Genomic DNA, 18,350 nt, shown 5'->3' with positions numbered 1-18,350 from the left:
GGTTTTCGGGGGTGCAGAATTTGATGATGACATTTATTTTTAAATTCAAGATGGCCGACATGAATTTTTTACAAAAAATTGACATGGGTGTCGTTTTCAGGGTTTTCGAGCAAGCTGAATTTAATGATGACATTTGTTTTGAAATCCAAGATGGCCGACAGATTTTTACAAAAAATAGACATGGGAGATTTTTGTAAAAAATCCATTTTGGCCATCTTGGATTTAAAATTAAATGTCATCATCAAACTCAGCACCCTGGAAAACCCTGAAAACGACACCCATGTCTATTTTTTTTTAAAAATCCATGTCGGCCATCTTGGATTTCAAAATAAATGTCATCATCCAATTCAGCACCCTCGAAAACCCTGAAAACGACACCCATGTCTATTTTTTGTAAAAAATCTATGTTGGCCATCTTGGATTTCAAAATAAATGTCACCATCAAATTCAACACCCTCGAAAACCCTGAAAACGACACCCATGTCTATTTTTTGTAAGAAATCCATTGTGGCCATCTTGGATTTGAAAATAAATGGTTCATCAAATTCAGCACGCTCAAAAACCCTAAAAACGACACCCATGTCTATTTTTTGTAAAAAATCCATGTTGGACACCTTGGATTTCAAAATAAATGTCATCATCCAATTCAGCACCCTCGAAAACCCTGAAAACGACACCCATGTCTATTTTTGTAAAAAATCCATGTCGGCTATCTTGGATTTAAAAATAAATGTCATCATCACATTCAGCACCCTCAAAAACCCTAAAACGACACCCATGTCAATTTTTTTGTAAAAAATCCATGTCGGCCATCTTGGATTTCAAAATAAATGTCACCATCAAATTCAGCACCCTCGAAAACCCTGAAAACGACACCCATGTCTATTTTTTGTAAAAAATTCATGTCGGCCATCTTGGATTTGAAAATAAATGTCATCATCAAATTCAGCACCCTCGAAAACCCTGAAAACGACACCCATGTCTATTTTTTGTAAAAAAATCCATGTCGGCCATCTTGGATTTCAGAATAAATGTCATCATCAAATTCAGCACCCTCGAAAACCCTGAAAACGACACCCATGTCAATTTTTTGTAAAAAAAATCATGTCCGCCATCTTGGATTTCAGAATAAATGTCATCATCAAATTCAGCACCCTCGAAAACCCTGAAAACGACACCCATGTCTATTTTTTGTAAAAATCCATGTCGGCCATCTTGGATTTCAAAATAAATGTCATCATCAAATTCAGCACCCTCGAAAACCCTGAAAACGACACCCATGTCTATTTTTTGTAAAAAAATCCATGTCGGCCATCTTGGATTTCAGAATAAATGTCATCATCAAATTCAGCACCCTCGAAAACCCTGAAAACGACACCCATGTCAATTTTTTGTAAAAAAAATCATGTCCGCCATCTTGGATTTCAGTATAAATGTCATCATCAAATTCAGCACCCTCTAAAACCCTGAAAACGACACCCATGTCAATTTTGTGTAAAAAAAATCATGTCCGCCATCTTGGATTTCAGAATAAATGTCATCATCAAATTCAGCACCCTCGAAAACCCTAAAAACGACACCCATGTCAATTTTTTGTAAAAAAAATTCATGTCCGCCATCTTGTATTTATAAATAAATAACATCCCGGAAAAGTGCACAATCAGTTAGTACTTGATACACGCGCAATAATATGTATTTATGTAGGTGTGACACAAGGTGCCAACAAGTTCAAATTAATTCCCGTTGTGTAACAGTGTTACTCAACGGGAATGTTTTGAAATTTTAGGCACCTTGTGTCACAGTGTTACACACGGGGGTGTGACTCAACGGGAATAACCCATAAATTCCTTAATTATAATAGGTAGCCTGATTTTTTTTCGTGATTTCACTGTCTTATTTTTGTCGAACAAACTTGAACTTTGAAATGATATATGTAAATGATTAAAGTAAGTAAGTAGGTACGTAGGTACCATAGTGCAAACTGCCAAGCGAGCCTTGTCGCACTCTGCCTATTTTCGTGCCTATTTCTCGGGTATAAGAAAAATAAATCAACATTCTCAATAATAGATCTGTAGATAAAGGTAAATAAGGTCTCAATTAATTTTTCAAAAGAATAGACCATTCTATTCTTTGAGCTAATGAATAGGTAAAAGTAAAAAAAAGGTTAACCCAAATACAATAATGTACTTTATTAGAATAATTCTTAACTATAGGTCAATCACCATCATAATATTTTTGCGTTAACACCAAATCTACGTCTTTACTAACATTTTGTAAAAAAATCTGATTTTATTGTTGTATTTTGCAACATAATTTACCACTTGCTGTGGTGGTTTACGTATAAGATTACTAAATTATGTAGGTAGTTATAATAATGTTGTTAGATAATAATATTATAATAGGATGTAGAAGAAAAATACACCGTCTAGAAATATAATTGCAAAATATCAACACCATCCAATTTCACATTTTTTTATTGATACTATCCAAACACACAAATTTCTACTGTCTAGCTCTAGTATTTTTAATACTTATAAATAGATTATTTAATCTTAACATTCTACTTTCGTAATGACAATCGAGCTAATAGAGTGAGAGCCCAGTAAAATAATTAAGGTCTGGCCCTCACCAGACCTTAATTATTTTATAAAAGCTGAAAGTTTCTCTGCGTACTGTCTTCAACACAGGGAGGAACGATCAGCGATTATGAAGTTTGGATCGTGGTGGCTTTGGGTTGGGAGATAACGCAGGTAACAAAGGTGTTTTACGTAAAATTATAAAGTGTAATTTTTTTTATATTTTCGTCGGAATAGTACTAATACTAGGTATTCTAAAAATCACGTCATGCAATGCCAGACACTTAATCTCGTGGCAACCCCCTGGCAGACACCCTGAAACTAATAAATTGTTGACCTTTAAACCCAAAGCCACCATGATCCAAACTTCATAGTGCTTGATCATTCCTCCCTATGTTGGGGACAATACGCAGAGAAACTTTCAGCTTTTATAAAATAACGAAGATCTGGCTCTCCCGGGCACTTAGCCCATAACATAATATTGTTTCTTCGTTAAAACAAAATTAGTAAATCCTATTAACACATTTTGACGTACCAATGCTTCTTTTTACAAATAGGTAAGTATAATATAATATGTATAATACAATCGTCTTGGCGGGAGCACTGCCGTGCCCCCTGATAATAATAAATAATTAATTAACAATTGATGAAAAAGATTGAAATGCAGTTTATTATTAACTATAATATAAAATAAGCCAAAATATATACTAATAAATAAAAATAGGTACCTACCTAAGTAAACGTAAAGATGTACCTAAGTAATTGCTATGTTGGTCTATTGACTTATACAAAATTCAGTCACATTCAAACTCAAATTAACCAAACGTCCATATTCAAAATTATTTTTAATGGCACATAGGTACCTACCTACATACCTATTATTCTATTTTATAATTGGCATGGGGTCATTATTTGGAAGATAAAATTGTTCTTATAAAAACTTTTCTTATAAAACACCCAGACGGGTCGTCACGACGACGGGACGGGACGTCGACGACGATCCGTGCAATTGGGTTGAAATATCGACAAATAAAAACATCAAATAATTAATCGTGGTACCTACATAGGTACCTACCCGTTTTTTTGCATGGGTATAGTTAAAGACCTGGAGAATGACATATGCTACTTTTATCCCGGAAAATCAAAGAATCCCCACAGGATTTAAAAAAACTTAAATCCACGCGGACGAAGTCGCGGGCATCAGCTAGTTAAAGATAAACCTAAGTACCAATTAATGGTTTACATGCACATTAAATTAACATAATTAATTTTAATCATCAAAAACAAAATTCGACACGCCCATAACCTAGTTGGTACGTTTTTGCCATTCCCATATTTGCTTTGATAATTTTTTGATTAAAAACATTGTCATCATCAATGGATAGGTAGGTAATTAAAGTTCGAAATTAATAATTAATCTATCTGTAATCTATCGACAAGTTGGTTAGCAACTTTCTTTAAAAATTACCATAATTTTTTTGAATATAACAACATTGCTAAATAACTTATCGACACTACGGAGTGCTACGGTTAGATTAATTAATTTCGTAAGTTTAGACTAAACTAAATTACATATTATAGTCTATAGATCGATATAGATAGATTTAATAGATCTTAAAATAGATAGGGTCAGTATCCATAGTCAGTGATATTAACCTTTAGTATAAAAAACAACCGGTAAAGGTTACAACATAATAATAAAATTTGTTAAACACTTGAACAATTTGTTTTGGTTAATAATAAGTAGTTGGTAAAATAATATGTTAGTACATTGATCATTTTGGGGTTTGGTGAAATAATAATTGAATGACTAGTTTATTAGTAACGTAAGTTATGTAAAAGTATTAAAGAAACGTTAGGCAATTTTTTTAAATATTTTTTGTATATTAAGTGAGGCACAAGTTTTCAAAATATGTACCTATACTTCGTTTAGTTATATAGTTTCACATAATAAAATTACAACTCACACATCATAAAAATTTAATTTAATTATAGAATTTATTTAAGTATAAAATAAAAACAATATATTTGAGTTAGATCTAGAAATACTCTGTTAATCAAATATTCACACAATAATATGACAGGCAATTTGTAACAACCCTTTCTTTGGCTGTAGTACGCTTTCATATAAAAACTAAAATGAATTAAGGTAGACCGTCAATTAGCTTTGATTCAGCACCCTGTAGACTAGAGATAAACGTTAATCTACCTAGCAATCATTAAAAGCTTATTTACAGCTGCCATGGTTTAATTTCCTAATCAGTTTAAAATAACAGATTTATCTATTAGATACTTACATATTAGGTAACGGAAAATACCATTTACGTGATTTTCAAATAAAACGAATATACCTACTTAAAGAAATTAGTAAGAAAATTTGTTAAGAGAGTATCTTATTTTTAAATCATATCTAGTTTCTATTCTGTATTTAGTTATTAAATATGACATGAAATAAGTTGAGTTTCAAAAAATATTGTGCAAAATCGTAGACAGAATATGAAATAGCTAAGTATACATAATATTATCTAAACTTTATGATGAATTTTAATAATTAGTACAAAACTACATGTTGTACCTGCTAGTTAAAATTATTCATACAATATAACAATACGTGTAATACTTTAAATGTCCTAATTATTATTATTTGACGCTAAATGCGATCTGAAAAATGTTTATCGATACCTATATCGTTATCGATATCCTAATTTGACACTATTTTTTTTTATTTAAAAAACCTACTGAGCGCTCGTTCGTGACGCTTTACAAAAATATTTCATTATCTAAACTAAAATATTATATCTGTGCGTGTTTCCTAAGTATAAAAGATTATTTTGAATTATAAAAGCGCGGTGATTAGTAATTTAAATCTATATTTTTCTCTGCATCTTTCTATAATATCCAAAATACTTCTTTGTCATTGTCATGGATGGAGCGATGATATGAATAATATTATATGCGATGACGGATAATATCGAGGCCTATTTACTTAATAATTTAAATATAAGCAGTGTCATAAGAGAAGATTCATAATAGTTATCACCTAACAAGCTGTAGGTAATTTAAAATACTTAACTTTATTACGAAGATGATTCAGCCTATTGTATAAAAAGTTTCTCAATAGATATTGCGACTGTGTGTACACCAAACTTATAATGTACCTACTTAACAACTAACTAGTTGTTTAGGTATTCCTTGTTGAAGTAGGTACAAACAGCGTCTGTAAAAAGGTACCGATATAAAATAATACACCAACGCAACGGTCACCGATTGTTAAGTTAACTGCGCTTTTTAAATTAAGTAATTAAAAAGTAATTTAACTAAGTATTTTTAGTTGCTTTTTAACATTGCACGATATTTTATTTTACTTAAGAATGTTTCTTAAACTTATTATATTGTTGAATTAGTTTCAATTGCAACGTCATAGGTACGTTTTCAACCGTTTCTAATTACGTTTAAAATAACGTCCATGTCTACAGTGCGACAAGGCTCTCTTGGCACTTGAATGACATTGACAGGGGGGCGCTGTTGGAGAACAAAGGCTTAGAATACCTATTCGAACAAGAACAAAGGGGACACTTGGCGGCAACGTTAGTTCCGATTTTCGCCACGTGCCAAGACAGCCTTGTTGTACTGTACTCACTAGACGTAGGCTGTGGTAACTTAAAACTTTTTATTCCTTGGTGTGAGGTTTTGAGGTTTCTCTCTGGTTATATTGATAGCCCTGAAGCTGAAGCCAAATAAGAAAAAGATCCGTTTCACAACCGCCCATGGATTTAGAAAGTAATAATTCTTACTAATTAGTACTTAAAAATTCTTTGCAACCGACAAACTTTATCTAACAAAATGACATTATGACAGTTTTTGTATTGGGAATCTGTCAAAATGAAAAATTTATTCCTTAGATAAAGATTATCAGGCGGTTATGAATTTGAATAGGTACCTACATAAGTACGCGACAGGTCGAGATGGCAATCGGGGTATAAGGAGAGGGGACGCCCCGCACACCCGCACGTCACCCGCGCTATCTCGCACTGGGTTAAAACAGTAGGATCAAACCGAGAGTTCCCTCACTCTAGTTCACTCTGACTAAACGATTATTACTATTAATTAACTCTAATCAAATGCTAACAGGCACGGTATGAGTTTTGACACCTTCTAGTTTCATTCTAGAGATAGGCCATTTCACCTTCTAGTTTCATTCTAGAGATAGGCCATTTCTAAAGTATAAGTCCCGCAAATTGCTATTGCGCTGGAACCATGTCTCATTAACAACGAAATGACATCATTTTGACGTCATTTGTCGTATATTTAAGTAAAAATATACCATCAGCTCGAAACTTCAGCCTAGTGCTGACGTCACTAAAATGGCGGCCACACGCATTACCGATTTGCGGGACTTATAGCATGTGAAAAATCACGTAGAAAAATCTCACAAAGTTCTAAAATTATTATATTTTAATTCTGCCTTATTGTTTGCATTTCACGCACGCACTGTTTTCGCTGCTGTGATAGCCTAGTAGTTAGGACGTCCGCCTTCTAATCTGAGGTCGGGGGTTCGATCCCGGGCACGCACCTCTAACTTTTCAGAGTTATGTGCGTTTTTATTAAGTAAATATCACTTGCTTTAACGGTGAAGGAATAAATCGTGAGGAAACCTGCATGCCTGAGAGTTCTCCATAATGTTCTCAAAGGTGTGTGAAGTCTACCAATCCGCACATGGCCAGCGTGGTAGACTATGGCCAAAACCCTTCTCACTCTGAGAGGAGACCCGTGCTCTGTAGTGAGCCGGTGATGGGTTGATCATGATGATGATGACTGTTTTCGAGCCGAGCCAAGACGCAGCTGCTATTCCTGGCGGCAATCATTGGATGGGAACTGCGATGGGTTGCAATTCACAAAAGATCGTCAACGGTCAAATATCTATTTAAATTAATAGCGAATTTTCGCACTTAAAATCGCGAAAATTCACTTTCCGTAAAAATCCACTTGTGAAATATCAGCTCTATTGATCTTAATCATAGCTCTGCGATAATCACTCTCCGTGAAAAATCGTCTGTGAAATCACTGTGAAGAAAAATAATTATTTCACCAAGTCAAAACGCTGTCAAGACGTGCCTGTTAGCATTTCATAGTATGCTTAACCACTACAGCAAATAGTAGGTATCTACTTACTAAATACAAATGTAACACTGTCCATAATACTTGTAAAATGCTGAAAATAACTTAAAGCGATGTTAAAACACACCGTTCGCACTCTAACTAACAGTCCCCGAGGATTAACGCGCTTTACCACTGCAACCTTACTACTGGGTACCTGTATCTACCTACTAGGTAACGTCCACACGAAAACTACACATCTAGTTACTTAATATCTACATTCACAAGGCACGTATCGAATCTAGGATACGCTGAAAAAATATTTCTCTGACAAACACAACAGTTCTTGTTCCAATGATGTAAAATCACCATTTTAGAAAATCTAAATTGCACACTATGACGATCTTTGGCGTTTTCAAACACATGTGCGAAACTACCGAGCCGAAATCCGATCGGGATTTTCGCAATGCATTATTGCGATAAGCTTATAATTATATTTTATTTTCATACTACATATTTTAGTTTCATAACTCACTTACTGCTCAGGTTTAAAATCAGAGCTTTTTTATATTGGGTACTTAGGTATACGTCTAACGTATTGTATGATAAATGTGTGTCTGTCTGTCTGCTTGCTTATCACAGCTTATCCGTTTAACCCATTGTCGCGGGCATCATCTAGTCTTGCTTATTTTTAATGCGCATCTGCGAAATTACCGGTCGAAATTCCGAGCACATTTTTCATTACCTATGCGTAGTACACATCAAAGGTACAATTTCGCAAACTGCATATAGAATCGTACCTACTCGTACTTAATGCATGCAGGCAACAGGAAATTCATGACGAGTATCTAATGAAAATCCGTTTGTCCTGGTGAGGCATTAAAGTCTATAGCATATGGCACTGCCACATTGTAGCCAAGTCTAAATGGAGCACTCGTCACTATCGCGCGCGTAGTCCTCATCTTCGTCATCCTGACGGCCATTCTTCTTAACTTTACCGGAAACTACACCTGTGTTGACCTTACTGAACAGACTACTTCGATTCAGCCTGGATATCTCTCTCTGAGGACTGAGTCTCTCCGCCACGGCCTTTTCGTAGTTATCCGAGATTTTGCTAACTCCATTTACAGGGCTTGTGACTGGTGACTTAACGGTTTTACTAGGCGATGTGGCCTTTTTGGTTTCCCCGTTCTTATCGAATACTCCACTAGTAGCAGCTGTGTACGAAGGTGGATCTTTCGCTCGAGCGCCGCTCACTCCGCCAGGGTTCAACAGTTGGGAATATAGGAAACTGTTGTTACCGAAACCGTATCTATTGTCCATTTTGCCGTTCATCATCATCAAGCTGACTGGTTTTTCAGGTGGGATGGGCTTTTCTCCTTTCTTTTCCGATGCAACATTCTTTTGGCCGGCCCAGCGTTCGTCGTTCCCGATGGAGTAAATAGAGCTAAGGTTGACAAAACCGGTTGGGTTAGTTGACACGGAAGTTCGTGGTCCGATCGCGACTCCCGCTGGATCTCTAGCGCGTCCTGCGATCACGGTTGACAACCCTTCGCTCAGAGTTGACTCCTCAACACTGGAGTCCTCGATGACCTCAGTGTTCGTAACATCATCTAGGTTAGGCGATAAACAATCTTCATCTGTTTCATCGTATGAGCTGAAATTATTAATACGGACTTCAGTAAATAGATCAACTTGCCCCTGTAGGTACTACTTACTTGTTGCAATACGATCATCGAAAACATTGTTTTTGGCTGATTTTTGGACTCATGATAAAACTCAATGCGAACATAGACCGCAGCGATTTTCGTATACCTACTTAGATAGGTAGGTAGTAGGTACAGCGTTTCAGCCAAAAGCATTCCGATTATCGCATAGATTGCATCATGGGTGGTAATACAAGGGCTAACACATTACTCAGAGTTTCTAGTGTATGTTTTTGAGTACTTAGTAAAACTTGCTCACTGCAGTTGCCATCAATTTGTATGGCGAATTTTTTAATAAGTACTTATAGTGATGAAGTTTTCTTTACGCAAAAAGTTACACTAGGCTTAAGCTGCATACATATTACTGTGGTGTGTTGTGTCGCAAATCGCAATAGGAGACGAGTAGAGAAACATTTCATATGAAAACGCGTCTGCACTAGTGCACAACGCGTGTGCCGTGTGGCTCTCTAGCATAAATCTCTAAAGTAAATCTCCGATTAGTCGATTCTCGTGCTAGATTGTATTGAGACACATCACAACAGTGTAATATGTCTGTAGCATTATTTATATGTACTGAATGCAACAGATCTGCAAGATCGAAATCAATGTTAGTCGCTTCATGCCTGATAAAATGCCAATGAGTTTGAATATATTATTTACAAACATAAGCAAGGTAAATAATAATAATATGGTAGGATTATATTTACAAGGGTGATATAATATAATGTTTCATCAGTAAGGCAGACTTTCCAAGCAAAGTAACTGGTAGTCGCGAATTTCTTTGAGAAGTTTGGTAGATCATAACAATTTTACGCACGCACAAAATATTCGTAAGCGATAAGTATTATGAAGAACAAATGTGCAAACTTTTCTTGTGAGAGTTATAACAAGTATACAAGCTTAAACTTAGACATCGGAATCAGAACACAGTATATTATTTTAATGGTAAAATATCTATTAGGTAGTCCTTGAACAAAATTGGAACTTCTATAGGATCAAAGATATTTTAAACTCCAGGTAGGCAAAGGTCATAGCGACATGGATGATTGTGGCGCGGGGTTTACGCACCTTTGAGTAAAACGACGCCTATAACACGAGCATGCTTCGAAAATGGGGGCCGTGTTCAGTCTATAGATGTTGTTGTATAGAACCTAGGTATAATTCTTGGGTAGACAAGTTTTGAATGACGTTCTGATGACGATGAACTCAAGCAAATTCAGAGTTCATTTCGATAATATTATTGCAAAGTCAATGCAGCAAAAGTACACAATACAATATTATCATACACGGCCATACACGAACACAATCTTACCCTATCATAGCCAGTTCTGTCTTCCTCCCTGATGAAAGAAATCGAAATAGATTGTGAACATAATATTAGGTAGGTAATAAAAAGTGACAACTAAATGAATGGTACCGTAATATTTTTTATTCTAATAAAATAAATAACATAATGTAGAAAATAAAGAAATAAATAGACATAATATATAGTGGCTCGTAAATGGGCTTCAAACATTGCCAAATACCATAAATCTAGCTGGCAATACAGTCCATAATTCTGAGTAGGTACCTAACACTGTGTTACTCAGAATCTTCTCAGGACTTTAGACCTTCAGAATCAGAACTTGTGTAATCAAAATAAGTTCGCATCTACTCAATTGGGCTTATCCCCTTTATGCACCCTAAAAGTTTGGTGTAGTACTCTCGGAAACGTGTGTCCGTCTTTCCACCTTATTAACGGAATTTGTATTTTATTTAGTCTGTGGTGGATAGATGGACCAAAGTTTCTTGAAATATCTTAGGGTGGAGAAACGGAGTAAGATCTCAATTGCATCGAGGTATTGAGAAGCTAACCCGTTTATGAGCACGAATATAAAGATAAATATAGCTAAGTGTGAATAAAGAAAATAAATAAGAGTAATATTATAATATGTAGATATGACAGAATATAATAATATCTATTAGGAATGAAGATTTCGTTTTCTTTTAACAAGTCTCTGGTACGTATATTTTAATAATGTGCATTCAGAACATATTGCGTGGGTTTCTGTTAATGTCTTTGTGGCTGTAAGATATCGTGCACTAGCAATATGTTCTAAGACTAGTGCTCCACAATGCATCAAATGCTTGAGGCCTATACCCTGTTCATCGAGACGAGCTAATAGGGAAGTAAGAAATCGCACGTCACTGGTTGCAGAACTTGCCGATAACAGACATAGGGTACGTACCTATATACACATTGCGCACATCATGTCTCTCTTGCGCACATCATGTCTTTAGTTGCTTCTTATTTTGATTCTAGTTTTTTAAAAATACCTTGCGTTGACTGTATTCTGCTTATTTAGTAAGTTGGCGTGTTTCTCGGATAAATTGATTATTTATTATTAATCTGGTTTGCTTACTAGATTTTTTTCTCTTTCCTAACTTCTGCTGTTTTGTTTATGAATACTTGTACAAATGAAACATCTCATGATTAATTTAATATCAATACCGCACGGACGAAGGCGCGCGCAAAAACTTGCAATCTTTTTAAGATGTTTTGTAGTGCAATATAAACGCGCCCTTACATTTTTAGGGAATGGTCACATACCCACTGACCAATCACGATCATATGCATCCTTTTCACTTTTATACAATTGTGCGAGAGAGAGCGCCCTATGTTAGCTCGACTCCTTGAACAAGGTATGATCATCTAGTGCCTTAAGGTGACATTTACTTTACCACTGCAGGGTACACTATTTGTTCGATTTAAGTCCAGGAAACCCACTACTTCTGATCAAATCATAGAATCGATTAACATACTTCTTTTTCTCCGATTCTTTAATACCGAATAACTGCCTGTTTTATAAAGAAAAGTATTATTGATTTGGATTATATTCGATAGCTACTTAAAATAGGTATGTAAGTTATATGATAGAAATGCTTACATTTGGTCCTGCGCATCACTGCCACCTTCTTCAGCGACTAACAGTTCGTATTCTTCAGCGGCAAATCTGTCCCATTCTGACATCTGAAATGAAAATATAATTTGCTTGGTTATAGTTAAATATTTTCCTATTTTGACTAGTAGAGTTTTATCAACTTAAAAGTTGAGCTAAAGGATAAGTGGGCTTAGTCTTCATATACGTCAGTTCAGTTTTGTATCAGCGGTGTCTCTGTCACTGATACCTATGTGACGTTTTGTCGGTCTCAACTGGTGCCAGAAGAAAGGGGAAGTTAATTCCTCTGGTCGCCTATCCTACCACACACTGTTGGCCACTTGCTGCCTTCGCCGTCTCACTGACGCTTTGTGAGGCCGTCGTCAACCCATAATATTGCAGACATCGTGTCAACAAGGCCCCTTTGCTACCTGTTGCATGCGGTCCCAGCCGTATAAAACATTGGACATAACGACAGAGACAATGCTCTACGTCCTACGAAACCGCTATCTCTTTCTAAAGGTCGATGTACGTTATTTTCTGCCGCGTACTGTGTGGTTGTAAGGTCTGCACTTTGTGGTTATAAGGTCGAATGTAGGTGTATAAACTGACCTCGCAATCTGAATCGCGCTGGGTCGCGAACGGATCCCGCTGCTCGTGATCGAGGTACTTCTCGAGGTTGAAGAACGTGTCAAAGAAGATGGGCGTCAGTTTGCACTTCTTCAGGTCGCCGAGTGTGATCTTGCCGTCTTCTGCCGGGTGGACCATATCTAACATCTGGAATTTGTAAATTCATCCATTTTTAGGGTTCCGTACCTCAAAAGGAAAAACGGAACGCTTATAGGATCACTTTGTTGTCTGTCGTCTGTCTGTCTGTCTGTCAAGAAACCTACAGGGTACTTCCCGTTGACCTAGAATCATGAAATTTAGCAGGTAGGTGGGTCTTATAGCTGGCTTTAGGGGAAAAATCTGAAAACCGTCAATTTAGGGTTAGATCACACAAAAAAAATTAAATTGTGGTCATGAACTAATAATTAGTATTATTAATTTTCTCAGTAAGATAACTATATCAAATGGGGTATCATATGAAAGGTCTTCACCTGTGAATTCTAAAACAGATTTTTATTTATTTTTATGCATCATAGTTTTTGAATTATCCTGCAAAATGTCGAAAAATGCGACTATAGTACGGAACCCTCATTGCGCGATTCTGACTCGCACTTGCCCGGTTTTTTAAATCTATACGTACTTAAGTAAGTATAGTTCGCGACAGTTTGAGATGGCAATCGGGGTATGAGGCAGGGGGACACCCCACAGACACGCACGTTACCTGCGCTATCCCGCACCGGGTTCTCCTATGGATCTCCTAATTTCACACAGATAGGAAGTCGCTGGCATCATCTAGTAAGACAATAAATATAAGTTACGTACCTGACATAAACAATCGCCGAACGGCAGCGTCTCAATACCTATCGCCTCCATCCTCTGCATTTGCTCCTCGTAGAAGTACTCCAACTCGTATATGGAGATGTAACCGTCTCCGTCCACGTCCATACACCTGGAAACACAAGTTAACAACTTTACTTATTTTTCTCTTATTACTGAGTTCCAATGAGTTACCTACTCAATAAACGATTTAGCCTAACTCTACTTTAATCTAAGCTTCTAAATTAACTAACTCATTCACCAAATCTAATCCATATCCATATACTATCCAGTATCCACCCTAATACTTACTTGTACTTAATAATATAAGTGCGAAAGTGTGTCTGTCTCTCTATCTGCTAGCTTTTCTCAACCGATCCGTTTAACTGATTTTGACGGGTGTTACGGATATTCGCAACCGCAAATGCGGAACATTCCATTAATTCAGACATCCGCATCCGCATCAATTAATGCGGAGCTTTTATGGATGCAGATTCATATTTGCAACAACAGCCTGCAAAGAAAGTGGGCGGGGTAGAGTGGTCACCCGCATCCGCGGAAGTGAACTTTTAATAATCTACATCCGCATCCGTAGATGTTAAAATATTAGCATTCGCAATAACCCTGGTTTGGAATATGGATACAGCTTGCATCCCGGGGAAGAACATAGCATAAGCTACTTTTGGTCTGGGAAAATGAAAGAGTTTTCACAGGAATTACGGAAGATTAAGAAAATTAAATTAAAGAACCTAAATCCGCATGAACGACGTTGCAGGTATCATTTACTGGTATAGAGATATACGGACTCCTGGAGACGGACATAAACTACTTTTTATCCCTGAAAATCAAAGAGCTCTCACGGATTTTTTAAAATCCACGAAGACAAAGTCGCGGGCATCATCTAGTACTTAAATTAATAATGCAAGTTTAGGTGTTTACCTGAACCAGTATTCAATAGCAGTGGGATGGGTCTTGTCCTCTTCAGCCAGCAGGAACCACACGAACTCAGTGTAGGACATGCGAGGCTCACCATCAGGTGTCAGTCGGTTCTGGTTGCCCCGCGTCACGCACCCGGATAACACCCGCTCGATCATACGACTTGACAGAGCTGAAATTAAAAAACAGATCAATAGATAAATAATGACGACTTCCCTGGCGCAGTTGTGAGAGTTGAAAAGAGCAGACCTCTTTTCAACTCATACCTGTACTATTTAACTCAAAATTTTGCACCTAAGACCGACGGTATTCCGACGAATTGAGAACCTCCTCCTTTTTTGAAGTCGGTTAAAAATTAAGAGCCGAGAAGAACCAGCAAGAAACTCGGTGGCAGCCTTTTCAAAGATTTGATGCAAGTACAATATTATTATGCCGTGTATAAAAGTAACTGCAGTTTCTAGAGCGAACTGCAAATTAAAACCACGCTCTTTTATCATTTAAGCACCTACATAATCTTCGATTGTGTAATATGCTTTTTTCATGAGCATAACGTTTGATAGATTTTTTAAACTCGTGTGGCAAGTACAAAATTGATTGCGGAATTTTGTTATATCTAAAAGTAATTGTGTTTGTTGAAGAAGTGTACCAGGAAATACCAATTACCACTAATAGGCAGATTACACCTACCGAGTACAGTGGCGAGTCAGTGTCCTCGGCCGAGTACTCGGTTGGTATAAACACTTTAACGAGTGCAATTTCGCCGCAATTTCTTAGCCACAGCACTGTCTCGGCCGAGTGACATTTTAGTGTCTCGCTTCACTACTCGGTAGGTGTAATCTTCCCATTAGGGCTTTTATTTGTACTTATTAAAATTTCACTAACCGTGATCGTTATGCCTGGCGAGATCATGCTTGTCAATGAACAGATCGTGGTCTTTGTCCAACTCCCAGAATTTGCAGTAGATGACATAGAAATGCTCGTAACTGAAAATATACACATTGATATTGAAAATTAATTTATTGATTTTTTATGTGGCATCATTTTTTAAGTAGGTACAAGAACTATCTACTTTGAAGAGCATAGAAATTACGCTGATTAGGGACCCACTATCTTACTTTTAACCATAGAACATTAAATAGAGAAAACTACGAAATATTAAATAGAGAAAAATACGTAAGCTGCATTATACTATAAGCATTTCAAACGTAATAACGTAAATACGTATTTTTAATTTAAAGAAATTACTGGATTTTATTTGTACCTACTGTTTTAAAATAGTTCTGAAGTTTCTAAAGTTTAATCGAACGTTGACGTAGGTATTTCGTAACAAAAGTATTAACGTTCATATTTTTCAGAAGGAGTAGGCATAAGTAGGTACTGTAGGTAGCTAGCTCACCTAAAGTATTGCGTAACTTGATTGATGTCTTCCTCATCCTCCAAGAGCTGTATCACTTGGAGGAGATTGGATCTCCTCAGCTCGGGTATTGATATCCGGCCGGACCACGACCGGTTCACGCAATAGAATATCCTAGCTATTACCTGGAAAGACGACAGAAAGGATTCCATTGAGATTGTTACGTTCGAAATTCATATAGCTCCGTTTTACGTAAAAAGAAGCATACCTACTTGGGGATTTCTGTCATCATCATGATCAACCCATCACCGGCTCACTACAGAGCGACAAGGGTTTTGGCCATAGTCTACCACGCTGGCCATGTGCAGATTGGTAGACTTCACACACCTTTGAGGACATTATGGAGAACTCTCAGGCATCCAGGTTTCCTCACGATGTTTTCCTTCAACAGTTGTAGTGTCAGGCTTTTATTGCATAACTATTCTGCTAGGATCATTTGTATAATGATCCCTTACAGCGATACCGCACGGCGGTTACGGACTCATCCGATCCGAATCCGTAAAAATACGCAAAAATACTTATAAATTATCTACGAGATATTTCATCATAAGCTACCATACAAAACAAAAAGTAACGTATTTTAATGGACTTGGATCGGATGAGTGCGTAACCGCCGTTATCCCTTTAATAGAATTTCACTGTCATTATCATCACTCTCAACCCATTGCCAGCAAAAATGACCAGGGTTAAGGCCATAGTCCACCACGCTGGCTAAGTGCGGATAGGCAGACTTCTCACACACCTTTAAGAACATTATGGAGAACTCTTGAACATACAGATTTCCTCACGATGTTTTCCTTCACCGTTAAAGCAAGTGATATTTAATTGATTAGAATTTAGAAATAAGATTTGATGAAGGATTAGCAAGCTGAAGTGGCACTGGGCAGGTCATGTCTGTCGTGGAACCGACGGCCGATGGGGTAGACGTGTTCTGGAGTGGAGACCGCGTACCGGTAAGCGCCGTGTGGGACGACCTCCAGCCCGCTGGACCGATGACCTGGTGGGGAGCGGGTGGATGAGGAAGGCTAAGGACCGTGTTTGGTGGCGCACTCTTGGAAAGGCCTATGTCAAACAGGCTGTTGGATGGATGGATGAAGATTTGATGCTGGTTTTCAAATGACAATTATATTGCTTTTCATAATCCATAGATTGTATTAGAGCGTGAAAAATCTGCCATGCCATAAAAACTCATAGTATGAACACAATATTTGTAAATAACCGATTTAACTTACAGTATGAACATATCGGGAGTGAAACTCGGTGGCTTCCTTGAGGAACGATAGCCCAGGGTGTGTGTCGACGACATCTTGCACCAGCGGCACGAAGTCTTCAGGAGTTAGATTGCTGTTCTTCCCCCGGGTCAGTAGGTACACGAATCGGGAAGCATGGTCATGGCATTGTGTCGTCATCCTGGCGAAAACGAGAAAGAAAATTTTAAATTTGAATTTTAACGGAGTTTTTAAGTATCTACCTGCCACGTATAATTTAAATACCTTAAAGGCATGAGTGATTAGGTATATTCTAGACAAGCGCGCTTCAACCTATGCCACAAATTAAGCATGATTGCTATCAATTTTCAAAACAAAATTAAAGCTATTTTATTTATCCTCTTATATACTTTTTATTCCACTTATCTGTCGTCTATTCCTCTCTTATTTACTGTTGTATTATTATTTATATGTATATTTACATGCGTATATTATGTGTATTTACTTTATTTAATTAGTACACCCCTTCCGCTTTCTTTAATTTAATAATATCCTCTACCCCCTAAGGTTGCATGGAAGAGATCGCTATTTTAGCGATAACGCCGCATATTGTACTTGCAAACATCTTTGTTTTATATCTAGTGTTTTGGTTTTGGTGTACAATAAAGAATATTTTACTTTACTTTACTTTATGATTGTCGCCAAGCGTCTATCTTGCAATAAAAAATCATTTTTATAAAACTTATATAAATTAAGGGGTGAAAAGCCTACTGGTTAAGACGTCAGCCTTGTATTTGGGAGGTCAGGAGCCCGATTCCAGAGTTTTGCGTTTTAAGGAATTAAATATCATTTGCTTTACCGGTGACTATCTGCTAGTAAAGAGACCAAAAAATGAGATCATCTCAAAAGGCGAGGGTTTTTGAGTTGAAACAGTCGCGCAGTCGCGGTTATTCTGCTAGTTGCAACTTACACGTATCATAATCACGTATCATTTTATTTTTTTATTTTTTTATCACGTATCATTGTAGTCCCTATATGAAAAGAATCGCGAGATTGGTTTAAAATTGGCT

At 36.9% G+C, this 18,350-nt stretch overlaps 2 protein-coding genes across 5 annotated transcripts in view; one reads left to right on the top strand and one right to left on the bottom strand.

The window, feature by feature from the left end:
- The window catches only part of LOC138404778 (uncharacterized), a 218,962-nt gene that overhangs the window by 125,997 nt on the left and 74,615 nt on the right, over positions 1-18,350 (top strand). The window lies entirely within an intron of this gene.
- Positions 2,175-18,350, bottom strand: part of LOC117997241 (serine/threonine-protein phosphatase 2A regulatory subunit B'' subunit delta) — a 132,054-nt gene continuing 115,878 nt past the window's right edge. For 3 of the 4 annotated variants that reach the window (XM_034985480.2, XM_069509772.1, XM_069509771.1), the window contains 8 exons: positions 17,305-17,482; positions 16,055-16,197; positions 15,541-15,641; positions 14,662-14,830; positions 13,729-13,855; positions 12,910-13,074; positions 12,307-12,389; positions 2,175-9,330 (listed from right to left, as the gene is read on the bottom strand). In XM_034985480.2, the coding sequence (XP_034841371.1) occupies positions 8,595-9,330; positions 12,307-12,389; positions 12,910-13,074; positions 13,729-13,855; positions 14,662-14,830; positions 15,541-15,641; positions 16,055-16,197; positions 17,305-17,482 (1,702 nt within the window). In that variant the 3' untranslated portion in view covers positions 2,175-8,594. Of the gene's footprint in view, positions 9,331-12,100; positions 12,218-12,306; positions 12,390-12,909; positions 13,075-13,728; positions 13,856-14,661; positions 14,831-15,540; positions 15,642-16,054; positions 16,198-17,304; positions 17,483-18,350 lie in introns of all 4 variants that reach the window. The other variant, XM_069509770.1, reaches the window with a different exon arrangement.

The sequence above is a fragment of the Maniola hyperantus genome, chromosome 4 (assembly GCF_902806685.2).
Source record: "Maniola hyperantus chromosome 4, iAphHyp1.2, whole genome shotgun sequence".
NCBI lineage: Eukaryota > Metazoa > Arthropoda > Insecta > Lepidoptera > Nymphalidae > Maniola > Maniola hyperantus.
Note: the sequence above shows the minus strand (reverse complement) of the source record. Positions and strands in the feature narration are given on the sequence as shown.